The sequence below is a fragment of the Bos indicus genome, chromosome 5 (assembly GCF_029378745.1).
Source record: "Bos indicus isolate NIAB-ARS_2022 breed Sahiwal x Tharparkar chromosome 5, NIAB-ARS_B.indTharparkar_mat_pri_1.0, whole genome shotgun sequence".
NCBI classification, from domain to species: Eukaryota; Metazoa; Chordata; class Mammalia; order Artiodactyla; family Bovidae; genus Bos; species Bos indicus.
The window spans coordinates 83,018,762-83,035,135 of record NC_091764.1 but is presented as its reverse complement, the minus strand read 5'-3'; the positions used below and the strand labels follow the sequence as shown (position 1 = coordinate 83,035,135).

The window sequence follows — 16,374 nt, the reverse complement described above, 5'->3', positions numbered from 1 at the left end:
GAACACATATTTTTAACACCAATGAACTGAAATTCAGAGGTGGAGAATATAAGGCTGTAATAATATAATAGATCTATACTTTGCTTTCTCATGAGTGAAATAATCACCTAACATCTGTGTTACATGCTGGGTAATAGTAAGACCTCAAAAAAAGCATGTGATGACAGAACTGAAATTATATTGCCTTTGAGAATTAAAATTTTCTAGGACTTTACTCATCAGTTCAACAAAAATTAATTCAGCCCCAATGATACACAAAACACTGTTCTTGACCTAGGTAACTCGACAGAGCACAGTTTTTACCCTCAAACAGTTTGTAGTCTAATCACAGATCTTTCAAATAAAGAAACGAGTGCAAATTCTAAGCACACACAAGTACTGCAACTACGTGTCCTCAGGCCCACATCCACTGACAACCACAGTGGAGAGTTCCCAGCATGTGGGCGGGTTCCACGCTCAAGCGCCCGCATCGCTCCTCTTGTCCTCATGATCGCTTCCCCAACACTTGGAGAACTTGCTCAGCTAGCAAGCAGGAGCAATCCAGAAGTTTGTGTAGAAGGAATGACAGCACAATCCACAAACCCACTGAGGATAAAACTTGGCTGCAGCATTGGATAGGAGATTCTAGGCATGTTCCTTGTGGTTTCTCAAAGGGCCTCAAAGGACTGAGCTCCAGTTGCCACACTGGTGAGTCTTATGCACACTTTGCGTGCATGCTTGCTAAGTAGCTTCAGTCCTGTCCAACTGTGTGCAACTCTATGGAGTGCAGCCTGCCAGGCTCATCTGTCCATGGGATTCTCCAGGCAGGAATACTGGAGTGGGATACCATGCCCTCCTCCAGGGGATCTTCCGGACCCAGTGATCAAACTTGCATCTCTGACATCTTCTGCATTGGCAGGCAGGTTCTTTCCCATTAGACCCATCAGGAAGCCCTACGCACACTTCACCACCTTTCATTGCATTAGGCTCACTCTCCCTCACTCCCTCACACTTGCCAGGACCACTTCCCAAACTGATTCTCTCTACCCACGTCTTCCAGGGTCTGATGTGACAGCAGCTCCAACCAACACAGTCCTAATCTAGCTCTCTTTAGGTGTATTCAGTCACACTGGAGTAACACATGAAAGGAGACTATCACATATATCCCTGTGATCCACTTCAGCTTCAAGATGTCAGGAGGCTGAGATTTTGAATAAATAATGTGGATAAGAGTTAAGATCGCAAAAGAGAGAATGAGAGAGAAAGAGGAAGTTTGGCAGGCTACAACAATGATCAATGCTCAAAAGATGAAACATAACAGATCCCCCATCTGGCTCCAAAATACCAGGTATGGAGCACAGGAGGAGGAAAGCAAGGGTCCAGAGATGCAAATGAAAAAGTTTCAGGAGTCTGGCTTGACTAACAGCTATAGGGGAGTTGGGGAGTCCTGCTCAGGACACTTGGGCTGCAAGTGTGGCATCCAAAAACAAGGCAGGGTCTCATCACAACACACCCAAATGTACTATATCCAGATCTTCCTAGGCTGCTAAGAATGACATTGACATATAGGAGCCTAACCAGAATCCAAACATAGCAACTAGAGAAATCACTGAAGATAATCTAGCTGGCAACAGGTGAAAGAATTTTTTAAATTAAGACTGTAGAAGAAAAGATGTACAAGAATAAAATCAGAACCAATACAATATTGTAAAGTTTAAAAATAAAATTAAAAAAAAATAAAATTTTGTGTAAAAAAAAATAAATCAATCAATCACTGTGGCCAGGTGTAAAAAAAAAAAAAAAGAATAAAATCATTCTAAGCAAATACAAAACGGCAAGAGAAGTAGGGGACGACAGAGGATGACGTGGTTGGATGGCATCATCGACTCAATGGACACGAGTTTGAGCAAGCCCTAGGAGATGGTGAAGGACAGGGAAGTCTGGCATGCCGCAGTCCCTGAGGTCACAAAGAGACACGACTGAGCAACCGAACAATAACAAACAAATACTTTAAAGCTTCATTGTGTGGAAGAGGGATTAGATAGAATCTATGTGGCTTTTCAGGGCCAACAGATAGAATTTACAGGAGGGTATTATACAACAGACAGCAGGGTACAGTCGTTAAAAACAAGCAGCTCTAGAGTCAGATAAATTCATTTTGAGTCCCAACTCCACCACTAATAAGCTTGGGGACCTTAAAATGGTTGTATAATTTCTTTATACTTAACTCTCTCAACTGCAAAATTGAGACCACAACAATTTCTACTTTATAGGGTTATTGAGATGACTATAAATATTAATGCACAGGAAGTCCTGAGCCCAGCGTTGCATGTATTAAGCGCTCGGTCAATAAACATTAGTGATTTCAAATCTGAAATAGTTTCAGTCTTCATCCCAAAAATCACATGATCATCAACTCTGACGGAACTCAATAAAGGAATTGTGAAACTGGTAGAAGAAGTAGATATTTATAAATTGGCTCATACCAGAGAATTACTATGTTAGACAAGATTGACACATTCAACTATATAAAACGTCAAAGCGACTACTTAGCCAGATAGCTTTTTCACCAGTGCTCTTAAGTGTATAACCTCCATGAAAGTGTTAGTCTCTCAGTCATGTCTTTGTGACCCCATGGATGGTAGCCCACCAGGATCCTCTGTCCATGGAATTCCCAGGCAAGAAGACTGGAGTGGGTTCAGTTCAGTTCAGTTGCGTCTGACTCTTTGTGATTCCATGGACTGCAGCACGCCAGGCCTCCCTGTCCATCACCAACTCCCAGAGTTTACTCAAACTCATGTTCATTGAGTCGGTGATGCCACCCAACCATCTCATCCTCTGTCATCCCCCTTCTCCTCCTGCCTTCAATCTTTCCCAGCATCAGGGTCTTTTCCAAGGAGTCAGGTCTTCGCATCAGGTGGCCAAAGTATTGGAGTTTCAACTTCAGCATCAGTCCTTCCAATTAACATTCAGGACTGATCTCCTTTAGGATGGACTGGTTGGATCTCCTTGCAGTCCAAGGGACTCTCAAGAGTCTTCTCCAACACCACAGTTCAACAGCATCAATTCTTCTGAGCTCAGCTTTCTTTACAGTCCAACTCTCACATCCATACATAACCAGTGGAAAAACCATAGCTTTGACTAGATGGACCTTTGTTGGCAAAGTAACGTCTCTGCTTTTTAATATGCTGTCCAGGCTGGCCAAAACTTTTCTTCCAAGGAGTAAACATCTTTTAATTTCATGGCTGCAGTCACCATCTGCAGTGACTTTGGAGCCCAAAAAAATAAAGTCTGTCACTGTTTCCACTGTTTCCCCATCTATTTCCCATGAAGTGATGGGACCAGATGCCATGATCTTAGTTTTCTGAAGGTTGACCTTTAAGCCAACTTTTTCACTCTCCTCTTTCACTTTCATCAAGAGGCTGTTTAGTTCTTCAGTTTCTGCCATAAGGTTAGTGTCATCTGCACATCTGAGGTTATTGATATTTCTCCCGGCAAACTTAATTCCACTGGAGTGGGTAGCCATTCCCTTCTCCAAGGGATCTTCCCAACCCAGGGATTAAACCTGGGTCTCCTGCATTGCAGGCAGACTCTTAACTATCTGGGCCACCAGGGAAGCCCACAACCTCCATGAGTAGAGCCAAAAGGTGAGAGTATTGTTGTTGCTGCTGTTTTTGTTTGGTCACTAAGTCACGTCCAACCCTTTTGCGACCCCATGGACTGCAGCCCACCAGGCTCCTCTGTCCATGGGACTCTCCAGGCAAGAATACTGGAGTGGGTTACCACACCCTCCTCCAGGGAATCTTCCCAACCCAGGGAATTGAACCCATGTCTTCTGCTTGGCAAGCAGGTTCTTTACGACTGAGCCACCAGGGAAGCCCAAAGGTCAAAGTGCCAGCCTGAAAATAGCACTCTGAGTTACATGCCCAGAAGAAACTGAGTTAAAGAAATGTCTTGTCAGTGTTCTCCCAAGTCCCTGATACTCACTACCTGCTTTCAAGTGGCATCGCACAGCAGAGAAAGTCTCTGTTTTAGTTCCTGAAGCATTCAAAATTATTGCCTCAGAATGACTTTTTTGCTTGCTGGAAGCAGCCTTTTGATAGGGCTGGTGAACATGTCAAATGACCACAGAGTCACAGAGATAGAGATTTCTAGAGCAAACAGCCAAAAAGCCTGTGGTCTAAGAGACAGGCCTGTCTTCTCTTCCCTCGGCCCTCCTGGGGAGTGGCCCCTGGGTTCTGGGTTACTTCTGCGTTTTATCGCCTTTATGGTTAAGAAAAGGGCGCACACACCTCTCTTGTTTTGATTTAGGTCTGTTTCTCCTCCTAATAGAAAATCCACACATATTGATAGGTCTTAACATTTGGAAAAATCTACACCCAACTTCTCTTGAGAATAGGGGGAGACACGCATAAAGGAATGAGGACAGGGAAAAGGAAAAGGGGAAGAATGTAAAGTCAATAGAAATAACTGCTATCATTTAGTGTGCAGGAAGATGGCTAAACTGAGGATCTTCACACTGAGACTCTGCATTCCCAATGCAGGAGGCCTGGGTTCAATCCCTGGGAAGGGAACTAGATCCCAGGCGCCGCAACTAAGAGTTCGCATGCCATAGCTAAAAGATCCCACATGCTGCAACTAACATCGGGCACAGCCAAACAACTAAGCAAATATTTCTTTAAAACTATGTATCAAAAAATAGTATTAGTGATAAATCATGTTGACAATATGTGCCCCTGATATGATGTAGGGAGAAAGGCAGTTAATATCCCTTCCCAAAACCTTAGCCCCTGTCTAAGTATGATGAAAACATCAGCCAGACCAAAATCAAGAGACATTCTACAAAATATCTGGCCAGTACTCTTCAAAAGTATCAAGGTCATTAAAAAAAAAAAAAAAAACAAGGAAAGACTGAGAAAGTGGAAGAAACCAGAGGAGACTAAACAGCCATGATGACTAATGGCACGTGGGATCCTGAACGGGATCAGGATTACGGAAAGGATAATGGAAAACTGGTGACATTCACAGGAAGCCTGGAATTTAGTCAACAGTAATGTACAAATGGTAATTTCTTAACTGTGACAAATGTACCACAGTTATATAAGATGCTAACACAGGGGCAAGTGGGTGGAAGGGAACTCTCTATACTCCCTTTACAACTCCTCATAACTTAAATGTATTCCAAAGTTTATAGCTGATCTTTAAAAATGAAAGAATATTTGATCATGAAAAGACTTCTGCACTTACTTAAGAGAAAGCCAATGTGCTTCTGTTAGTGCTATTCTGATAGTGTGGTTACTGAAAATAGCTGTCCATCCGCCAGGTTTTAAATAACCCTTGGGAAGCTGTTTGTTTGTTAAAGCTTCATTTCCTCTGTTCATGTGAAAAGCAGAGGGAACCCGTCAAAGGAATATTGCTTGTACAATTGTGTGTATTGGGGATAATTGTATTAACCTCTTTAAAATTTTGGTTCCTCACTAAAAACATTGGGAAACCCATATTTGATTTACTTTTTATTTATTTATCTTGGTTGTGCTGGGTGTTCATCACTGTGCATGAGCATTCTCTAGTTTCGACGAGCGGGGGCTAGTCTTCATTGCAGTGCACGGGCCTCCAGGGTGGCGGCTTCTCTTGTTGTGGAGCACAGGCTCTAAGCACAAATTTTAGTGGGTACAGCATGTGGGCTCAGTAGTTGCTGCTCATGGGCTCTAGAGCATGGGCTCAGTAGTTTCGCCACAAGAGCTTAGGTCTTCCTGGGCCATGTGGAGTCTTCCCGGGCCAGGAATTGAACCCGTGTCCCCAGCATTCCAGGCAGATGCTTATCTACTGTACCACCAGGGATGACCTCAACTGACTGCTAATTGCCTAGAAGCTCTAAAATTTTATGATTCACTTGAACAAACCATACAGTAAGTATGAAAACTTAAAATTGTTTCAAATTAATTTGCAGACACCATTTGTCTGGCTGAGGCAAGAGGAAGTGAGGTGCAGCTGAACTGGGGATACACTGTTGTTTCTTCATATTATCTAAAAAGTAACAATAAGGGAGGGTGCTCTGGAAACTTGGCAGAGGGGTCTGGAAAGGCAGGGGTGGTGATCTTGGGAGGTCAATCTATGCAAAAGTGACGGCTTTTACAGCCAAAGGGAACAGGAGGAACACATTCAGGAAGAGAAGGGTGAAACTGCAAAAGAACAAGGTATGAGAAAGGATACAGAATTGGGAAAACAAGGTCTGCCAAGCAATGTGAAGGCCAGGGAAAGCAACGCAAACCCATCTCATGGAATTCTCTGAGGCCTCGTCAGGATGGGCCTCCAAGAATGCAAGGTGAAGAGTCAGAGCTTTAAGACAAAAAGGAATCTTTACTCTTCAATAGCAAGATACCCTCCTTCTTCAATGATGAGTGGAGACAAATGACTTAGTCTTACACAAGAGGTAGAAAATGAGAGCAAACCAGCAACGACAATGACCTAATATATTAGATTACAGGAAAAGCCAGCCTTCCAGGGGCGGACGGAGCACCTGCATGATTCATACTTTGAACCAATGCCCGCTGAATCATATAACACCAAGTATCTGTGTATAATTACCTCCTGGGCACAGAGGTGTTACTGCACAGTTCCCTCAGACACACTGAAATATTTAAAGGAAAAAGACAGCCACAAACCCTGAAGATTTATCTTTGACAGATTAACTTTCCCTGACTGACAGAGGAATAAGGCTACACAAACTCATGAATATGAAGCATGAAGCACCCCTGGGAACCAAGTTGTATCACACAATCCCAGGGAAACTGTGGGTCTCTCACCCATAAACATCTAATGGCTATTTTTTTCTGATATCTACTATGAACAAAGTTCTATGCCTGGGAAACACAAAAAGAAAAAAAGAAAAGCCTGCCCTTGAAGAGGTTATAATGTAAGAGAAGAGCCAATTATGTTTAAAGGAAATACATTATGTCTTTCTATCATAAGTTAGCTACCATTTGTATAATGACTTATAACACTTTTACATTTATTCTCTGGAAAGAATCCAAGCCACACAGAGCCTTGTGTGGCAAGATTATTCTTGTTTTTATCCACCCCTGGTCCCACCAGGCAATGACAGATGTCCTCGGAGACACTAAGTGGTTAGGTGACCTACTTAAGATGACAGTCGGCGAGAAATGCGGTCAAACCCAGACTCCACGCTTTTTTCTGCTACAAATACAGATCTGTTGTCCCAGTTTGCTTTTAAAACTTTTTATCTTCCACATCTTACAGTTCACAAAAGAGAGTCTGTGGATCTGAATTTGTTTATCATCCCTTCTCTGAATTCAACATATCTCTTCCACCTGAGAAACAGTGGCTTTCTACAACTTAGGAAAGTTCTCACCCGTATCTCTTTACATGTTGCCTCATTCTCACGCGCTCTGGCCTCTCCTTCTAGAATCTGATTAGATGCTGCTAGACCCTCTCGGTTCCTCCTCAACACTGGCTTTTCATGACTTGTTCACACTTTCCTCTACCCTGCATTCTGGGTAATCTCCCAGCTCTCTCTTCCATACCACGGTCTCCTCATCTCCTCATATAATATGCTAGCTCACACTTTCTAGAACCTATATGTTCTTTTTCACAGTGTCCGTTCTTCCATCAGGCTCCTCTAGCCTCTTCTGCCTCTGAAATCATTTCCACACACTTAGTGCACAGTCTCTGGCAAGCTGTCCTGGAGCACTCTGTGTCTGGTTTGTCACAACCGCTGACTCTCCTTCAAGCAGTTCAATAGTGAGTCCCTCCTCCATGGGGACTGTGTGTCGTGAGAAGACCTTACGTGCCCAGGGCTGGGGGAGTGTCCCCACTCAGCACAGCTCCGGGTGCACTGATGGGTGGTTATCACTCCCACAGTCTGCTTTCACACTAATTTCCCGACATGGGGAGACATGTGGATCACGTATTCAAAGTGACTTATGTCACTCAAACCACATTTACTGTGCTCATCACTCTCTGAGATGAAAATGCAATATTCCTGCAAATCCTTATAATAAAAATGGTGTAAAAAAGTTACAGAACATGAAGCATGGGAAACACTCACCAGATGTGAAAGCTCCCTCCTCCCCCATGCACACGGACAGCATCCTGACCTGGGTCTGGGGCTCCAGCGAACCCCTCTGACTCTCTGTCCAGATCAGGCTCCTTTATTAAAGCTTTGTTTCACCAATGTGAGGAGGAATACTGACACAGTGTGTTCAAAATGAATGCTGCTTTTAAGTTGTTATCATTATATTTTTATTATAAGTATACACTATAAAGTATTAATTTGATTTGCACAAGCTCTTAATGACTGGTCTTAGTAGTCTATGACTCTCTACAAGTCCCATTAATCCTTCTCTTGTAACAGTCATAATCAGTTTGCTACTATGAACAACTTCTCAGTTGATAGTATGACACTACCTCTAAAATTATACCTAGAAGGGAGTTCTAAGACAGTTGTTAGTTATTATGTAGAATCCAAAGTGACCTTTTAAAAGTGAAACTAACACATCAGTGTCACCATGCTGGAGATTTTACAAAGATAAATTAAAGAGCTGATAAGGAAACGCTAATATTTATGGTGTAACTGTCACGGAAATATATAAATACATATCATTCAGCTATATTTATCGGTTTGAAAAGTGGCCTCTCACGGTTATTTAATTATTACCAAGATTTCCTTTCAACATACAGACTACTCTCCAGCAAAACAAAACTTGAAGCTATTCTTTCAGATCAGTCCTTCAATGTTTCAAGGAAGAAAAACAATGGGGAACTTTTGAAAGAATTTTCAGCAGATATATTTCTATTTGAAAGTTTTACATTGAATAAAGTTCTAATATTACTTCTTTTAAGACACAAAAATACCCCCACTTAGGTCATATAATATAAAGTATTTCTTTCCTACCTCGGAACTTCTTGGGAGGGTTGGCAAGGTCCCCTGCTTCTGGGTGCACCACACATCGGTCATCCACCAGTCTGGAAGGAAAAGAACATTCACACTGTTGACATCGTCGTGTTCATAGAGCACAAAATGCACATGGAGACTGCATCAATATTTACAAAAAGTTTTAATACCACTCTTCATTCAGAGATGTTTGAATAGTCATGGATTTGTAAAAAGATCTGGTTATACAGGCATGAATTAAAGCAGGGTTTACAAAACTCAAAACTGAAAAACTGTTAAGTGGTGGGCTTCCCAGGTGGCGCTAGGGGTAAAGAATCCGTCTGCCAATGCAGGAGACATAAGAGACGAGGGTTCAATTGCTAGGTAGAGAAGATCCCCTGGAGTAGGAAATAGCAACCCATTCCAGTATTCTTGTCTGGAAAAACTCCATGGACAGAGGAGCCTGGTGGGTTACAGTTCATGGGGCTGCAAAGAGTCGGACACGGCTAAGCACCAAGCAGCGGCAGCAGCAGCAGGAAACGTTAGAGAAATCACAATACTGACAAACCATGAAACTGCAGAGCCATTTACAATTCTAGTTTTTTAAAGGCAGTGGTGGGGGAAACATTTATAATAGTGGTGAAAATAAGTGGGAACAAATCAATAAGATATTGTATATATTTAAACACACACACACCCTCCTCTACATAGATACATATGAGGCCTGGAACACAGACACCAAAACATTAACAGGGATTAGACTGCCCACGTTTTTATGATCCAGTGTGAATGCGAGCATGTTTTGTTTTATTTTTATAAGGAATGTGTAAGCTTATGAGATCAGGCTCACAGAGTGACGACACAACAGGATAAAAAGCGCTCATCCTGTGTTCAACTATGGCTCAGCCACTTCCCAGCCAGGTGGGGGTTTGGACCTCCTTCGCTACATCTGCAAACACAGATAAGAGTACCCACCTTGTGGTATTGTCAGGAGGACTGACTAACTTCATAGCTGTAACGTACCTAGCACAGTTTCTAGCATAGAGTAGGCCCTTAAATACTAAGTGTTTAAGATAATAACATTAGGGACTTCACCTGCCTTTTTCCTATCTTCCTCGAAAAGGATGCCTGACACTTAGTGATGAGCACTCAACAAATGTACTCAAATGAATAGAGTACCTTTCTAGTTAACAAAAACTTGCCCCTCTTAAAATATCCATGAAAAGCCGATTTCAAGGACAATTCCCAGAAAAGCTGAATCTCTGATGTGAGAGCCAGGAGACATGAATCTCTTGTGTTAGGGTAATATCTAACTACCAAAAGACTCACTGATAGTCATTTTCTCCATGGACTAAGTAATGAGAGCCATTAGGGTTTTCTCCAGAATATTGTGAGAATGCACATGAATTAGTGCAAATTTATGAGCTCATTTGAAGAACGATGCCCCAGTCGCAACTTTGTTAAAAAGCACACATTAACCCCAGCACAAAAGTAAACCCCACTCACTAGTATGCATCAACTCCAGCATAAAGTAACCCCAATTCGTGATCAACAGTCCCCTTGAACTAGAATAATTAACCAAATCAAGATGAAACTTTTGGTTCCTGGTTTATCTGTTTACAAAAGCAGACACTTCCTAAATCACTGGATTTCTCTATAAGATCTAATTTCCACCAAACAAAATAATAATTTGATCAAGCATATAGTTCTTTGTTTTTTAGTACACTTCATTCATACTGGTTTGCTAAAATGTGGTTTTACAAGAGCTGCCAAGCATGCAAGAAATTCCTTTTAAGAGTCTTCAAAATTGTTTTCTTAGAAACAGGAAGTCACAATGGGTCAAGAGAAAGCAAACCCAAACCTCCACAAAATCCAACTTCAGGCTGTAACACTGAATGTGAAAGGCTCAGAGTCCTAAGGATGTCACAATATAATATTTAAATCTAAAAAAGTGCTGTGAGGGAAACTTCAGCTTTTCTAACTAGTTAAGTTGTGGGGGAAGGAGAGGGTAGGATGAATTGGGAGAGGAGCACTGACATGTATACACCACCATGTGTAAAATAGAGAGCCAGCGGGAAGCAGCTTTAGAACACAGGGAGCTCAGCTCAGGGCTCTGTGATGACTGGGGCAGGGAGCGGGGGTGGATGTGAGATGGGGGGAGGCGTGGGAGGGAAGCTGAAGAGAGAGGGGTTATCTGTATACTTATACCTGATTCATGTTGATATACAGTGGAAATCAACATAACAACATAACAATTATCTTCCAATTAAAAAAAAAGATGAGTTAAGAATTCAAGACATAATTATAAAAAAAAAGTACATAATCTAATTTAGAGACTTCATGGCAAACAGAAGGGAAAAAGCGGACACATTTTATTTTCTTGGGCTCCAAAATCACTGCAGATGGTGACTGCAGTCATGAAATTAAAATATGCTTGCTCCTTGGAAGGAAAGCTATGACAATCAAGATAGCACATTAAAAAACAGAGACATCACTTTGCTGACAAAGGTCCGTATAGTCAAAGCTATGGTGTTTCCAGTAGTTATGTACAGATGTGAGAGTTAGACCATAAAGAAGACTGAGGGCCAAAGAATTGATGCTTTCAAATTTGGAGAAGACTCTTGAGGGTCCCTTGGACTGCAGGGAGATCAAACCAGTCAATCCTAAAAGAAATCAACCCTGAATATTCATTGGAAGGACTGAAGCTCAAGCTCTACTCTGGCCACCTGATGAGAACATCCAACTCACTGGAAAAGACCCTGATGCTGAGAAAGACTGAAGGCAAAAGGAGAAGGGGACAGCAGAGGATGATGGCACTGGAGAGGAGACAGTTGGATGACATCACTGACTCAATGGACATGAATGTGAACAAGTCCAGGAGATGGTGGAGGACAGGAGAAGCCTGGGTTCTCAAAGACTCAGACATGACTTAGTAACTGAACAACAACTCATCTGGAGCACAAAAAATTTGTATTAAAAGTGGCATTGATATTTTACTTATTCTTTGTGTCTGCCATTCCCACAGAAATACAGGCTCCCCTAGAATTGCCCAAGGAGTCTCCACCTGCGTGGTGGCTTGCCACCAAGAGGAATGGGAAAAAACTAAAGCCATCAGTCAGGTCACAGTATATTTACGTAAATATTTATGCCTATCCTCAATCATCTGATAGCCCAGATAAAAACATTAGTAGTTAAGAGTGACTTCAGTTCTAGGAATTTGTCCTATTCCTTACAAACCAAAGTCTGTGAAAATTACAAAGACAGTCATCTCATCATACAGACTGAATGAACTGGAACTGAGTTTGGAGAGAATGGAAGAAAGGGAAGGTTACAATGAAATGGGTGGATAAAGAAGCAAGTGTGAATTTTATAATAGTGTGAAACAAGTGTGAATTTTACAACAGTGTGAATGTTATAAAAACACATATGATCACAGATGTTAACTGTTAAAGATGACTTTACTGAATAACTTCTACAATATCTCCAAGAGCCTCTTCTTGAATACCTTCAGGGCCAGAGTATTCACCACTTACCATCTTCCTGCTCTGTTTTATAGGTCTTTTTCCCATCATAGTACTTACATTTTCTAACTACTTGCTTATTAGTCTGGTCTTTCAATAAATTGTAACTCCATGAAGTCAGAAAGTGAATCCATCTAGTTTACCATTATATCCTTGGCACCCATTAGAATGAGTTATAGTGGCCACTAAGTAAATATTTGTTAAATAAATAAATGAATCAATGAAACACAATAAGACTGGCTTTCCCAAATAACTTTCCCTTTTTGGTCTCAGTTCTTTCTTTTGGATTAAGTTTTCTTTTTCTAGGAGTCTATTTCTCTCTAGTTCTCCCTCATATGGATATTTACCAAGGAGCTCAACATCCTTTCATGCATCCAAGTGTTAACACCCCTCTAAATGTGATCCCAGAGACTATTCATACGAATCCAGGTGCATCTCCAACAAGTGCAGGGGCCAGGGGTCTCTCACCTCCTTCCTTATGACACTAAGGTTACAGTTATGCTACCTAAGATTACATCAGCTTCCATGGAAGTCAAGCCCACTTCTGACACTATTCATTATAGCTGAACAATTTCAGGTTTTTTCGCGTGTACTACTGATAAACCAGGCTTTCCCATCCACCACTGGAGCAGTTAACTTTTATAACTTACAAATAAGGATTTACAATTGAATAGGTACAAATATAAAGATCAACCTTTGGCCAATGAGCAGAAAATCATCTGAAAGCCATCTATACCCTCCTGAAGTCATTTAAATACCTTCTCATGATTACTTCCCATTTTTCTCACTCATAAACAGTGTTTCCCAAATCTGGCTCATTGGCTGAATCATATATACATGAGGTAATAATAATAATACTTTTCTTTGGTCCCTATCTAGCAAACAAAAATTTCTGAGGATACAGTCTAAGAATCTGTATTTTTTAAACAGTCTCCAATCTTTCTTGAATGGATTAGTAGCATCTATACTCCCACAGTACCTGAGGCTGTCCTCTATAAGAGAACTTCTCACACTCCATCAAGCTTTCTTTTACATGTGTATTTTACTAGCACTACAAATTATAAGTTCCAGGAGAGTCAGCACATTTCTGCTCTGCATACATGCATGCATGCTAAGTCATTTCAGTCATGTCCAACTCTTTGCAACCCTATAGACTGTAGTCTGCCAGGCTCCTCTGTCCATGGGATTCTCCAGGCAAGAACACTGGTGTGGTTGCCACATCCTCCTCCAGAGGATCTTCTGACCCAAGGATCGAACCCACGTCTCTTATGTCTCCCTCACTGGCAGGTGGGTTCCTTACCACTAGTATCACCGGGGAAGCTCTCACCATAATATGCCCAAATCTAAACGTTAGGCCTCAAACATGCAAGATGTTAAGTATTGACTGAGTGAATGACTGCATCACTTTTTGAACAACTGAGTAAATCAATAATGTTATTTTTGGTATTAATAGATCACAAAATCAATAAAAATAACTGGAACTAACAAATGGCTAACTAATAGTAGATGGAAGAAAGGGTGACATATCTCAGAAAGTTATCAAAAATGTCAAATCCTAATAAGGACCAAGACAGCCTGCTCTAAATAAAAATATCTTATATAGAACCTTTCAACTTCAATCTGTCAGTACACTTTTTAAAGGGATGTATTAATCTCCCCGTTTGAACCAGCAAGTAGGCCAAATGGGCAATTATAGCCACAGCCAAAAATTCTCAATCTGTCACTGAAACTCAGCTAACATAAAACCTGTTATCCTTCATACCTATCTTCTCTTCATAAGGTCATAACTGTAAATTATTTGTTTACTGTAATTAATAAGAAAAATTTCATTCAACAATTAGACCTTCCAAGATATCTATAAGGAGATTTCATTAGCTACTTTGAATGATTTCATACATAAATATGAATGAAAAATATACATGAATCAAATTTAACTGGACAGATATGCCCCCTAGAGAAATCTTGCAAATTTTGTGCATCTGAAGACATGTGTTGACACAGAGTTTTTGAGGCAACACTTCATGATAGCAAACACTGGAAAAACTCAAATGTCCATCAGTAATAGTAATGTGAATAAATATACCATGACAAGTGCATAATTTCAAGCAAAAGAGAACTATTTGAAAAGGTGAATAAACTGCAGCTGCATGCAATAACACTCAAATACATGAAATTGAGCTAAAAACAAGTAAGTCTCAAAAGTTACATAATTCCATTTATATAGACGGCATAGGTAGGCAAAATTAAATAGCATATATTTTAGAAATACACATGGAGTGTACATAAATTACTGTATAAAAATACATGGCTCTCCAATTTTTAAGTAGACTTCCAAAAAAAAGCAAATTACTCTGTCAGTCTCCAGTCCCTTATTATTCCACCAATTATAAAGAAACTGCCACAAAATAAGTAAAATATAATATGTTAGTCATATTTTTTCCTCATGAAGCCATAACTGATATTTCTACCTTTGAAATATCATACTTTTTAAAATAAGTGTGTTATCTTCCTGATATTTGCCTACCACACATATGCAATCCTTGTGCAATTAAGTGATATAGTTTATTTCTAATACAATGGTTTTGAAGCACATTTAAATAAAATGAATTTGAGGGGAGAGAGAAGAAAGGGAATCCACAGTAGATGTCATTAAAAACTATTAGTAAGAAAGAGAGCTAATATTGTGACCAGGTTCACAAATATGATGGAATTACCTTTACAGAACTCTCAGGACTCTGTAACAAACCATTTCACCCTTAACTGGGAGTTAAGAGTTTTACCCTGATGGCCATATGAATTTCTCCTCTAGCTGCAATTTTCTGACTTTTAGCAAAACTGCCCCTCCACCCACACAACCCCGCCACCCGCCATCAGTCACCCCTGGCACATCACCCTCCCTTACTGTCACTTAGAAGTAGTAGTAGAGGAGAAAAAACACATGTTGAGCTCAAATCCTTGGTGTGCCACTTTACAACCAGCTGTGTTTATGCTAGCCACTTAACCTCTCTCTGCCTCATTTTCTAAATGGGGCAGATGTGATCTCACAAATTCCTTCTATTTCTGTGGTTTCTCATTTCTCTGATTCTATTTTGTAATCAAAGTTCGCTTTGGTATCACCTTTCAGTAGCAAATTCTGGTTTTATTTTTTTTAATACAGATTTATTTATTTTAATTGGAGGCTAATTACAATATTGGTTAAAATATTGTATATATTGTAGTTTGAAAGTTTAACTGTTCAGAATAAATTGCTTGAAGTTTATTTATTATTTTATTATACCAAGCAAAGTACTAGTGTGTGATCTTTGTTCCATTCATTCACCACAGTCTTAGAATGCAGTGTTTTAGCATCTTAAGGTCTTGCCATTTAGTAACAGGAACATTTTTTTTACTGACCAATACTCAAGTTGCCTAAGTAAAAAGCCAACCTCCAGGCCTGTAGAGCCAACTCAATTCACTGGAAAAGATCCTAATGCTGGGAAAGATTGAGACAGGAGGAGAAGGGGCAACAAAGGAGGAGATGGTTGGATGGCATCACCGACTCAATGGACATGAGTTTGAACAAACTTTGGGAGATGGAGAAGGACAGGGAAGCCTGGCGTGCTGCAGTCTGTGGCATCACAAAGAATCGGATGTGACTTAGCAACTGAACAACAACAAGGCCTATAGATTCTTGTTTGTAAGCCAACTAATCTGTCTCATAATTCAGAGTAACTTAACATGAAATACTAGGTTCTACAAATGTCCAGTTCCATACCTTAGATCTGATAAGTCCTGTGCATACACCCCTGTATAACGCCATAAACAATTCTAATCACACAAAAAGGGAAGTAATTTCATTACTAAACTTTCTGCCAAAGAGTGTTCTAACTTGTAAATGTAAAACAGATGCAACATAGAAAATTCACTCATGACCCGGGCTCATATTTTGCCTACGTTGACAAGTAGAATTAAATTCCCTTTTGCCATTGGAAATGTGAGATT

General features: G+C 40.5%; 1 protein-coding gene across 2 annotated transcripts in view; it reads right to left on the bottom strand.

Moving 5' to 3' along the window:
• ITPR2 (inositol 1,4,5-trisphosphate receptor type 2) overlaps nt 1–16,374 on the bottom strand; it is a 593,100-nt gene that overhangs the window by 523,303 nt on the left and 53,423 nt on the right. For both annotated transcript variants that reach the window (XM_070788589.1, XM_070788588.1), the window contains exon 2: nt 8,894–8,964. In XM_070788589.1, coding sequence (XP_070644690.1) covers nt 8,894–8,964 — 71 coding nt within the window. The remainder of the gene's footprint in view (nt 1–8,893; nt 8,965–16,374) is intronic.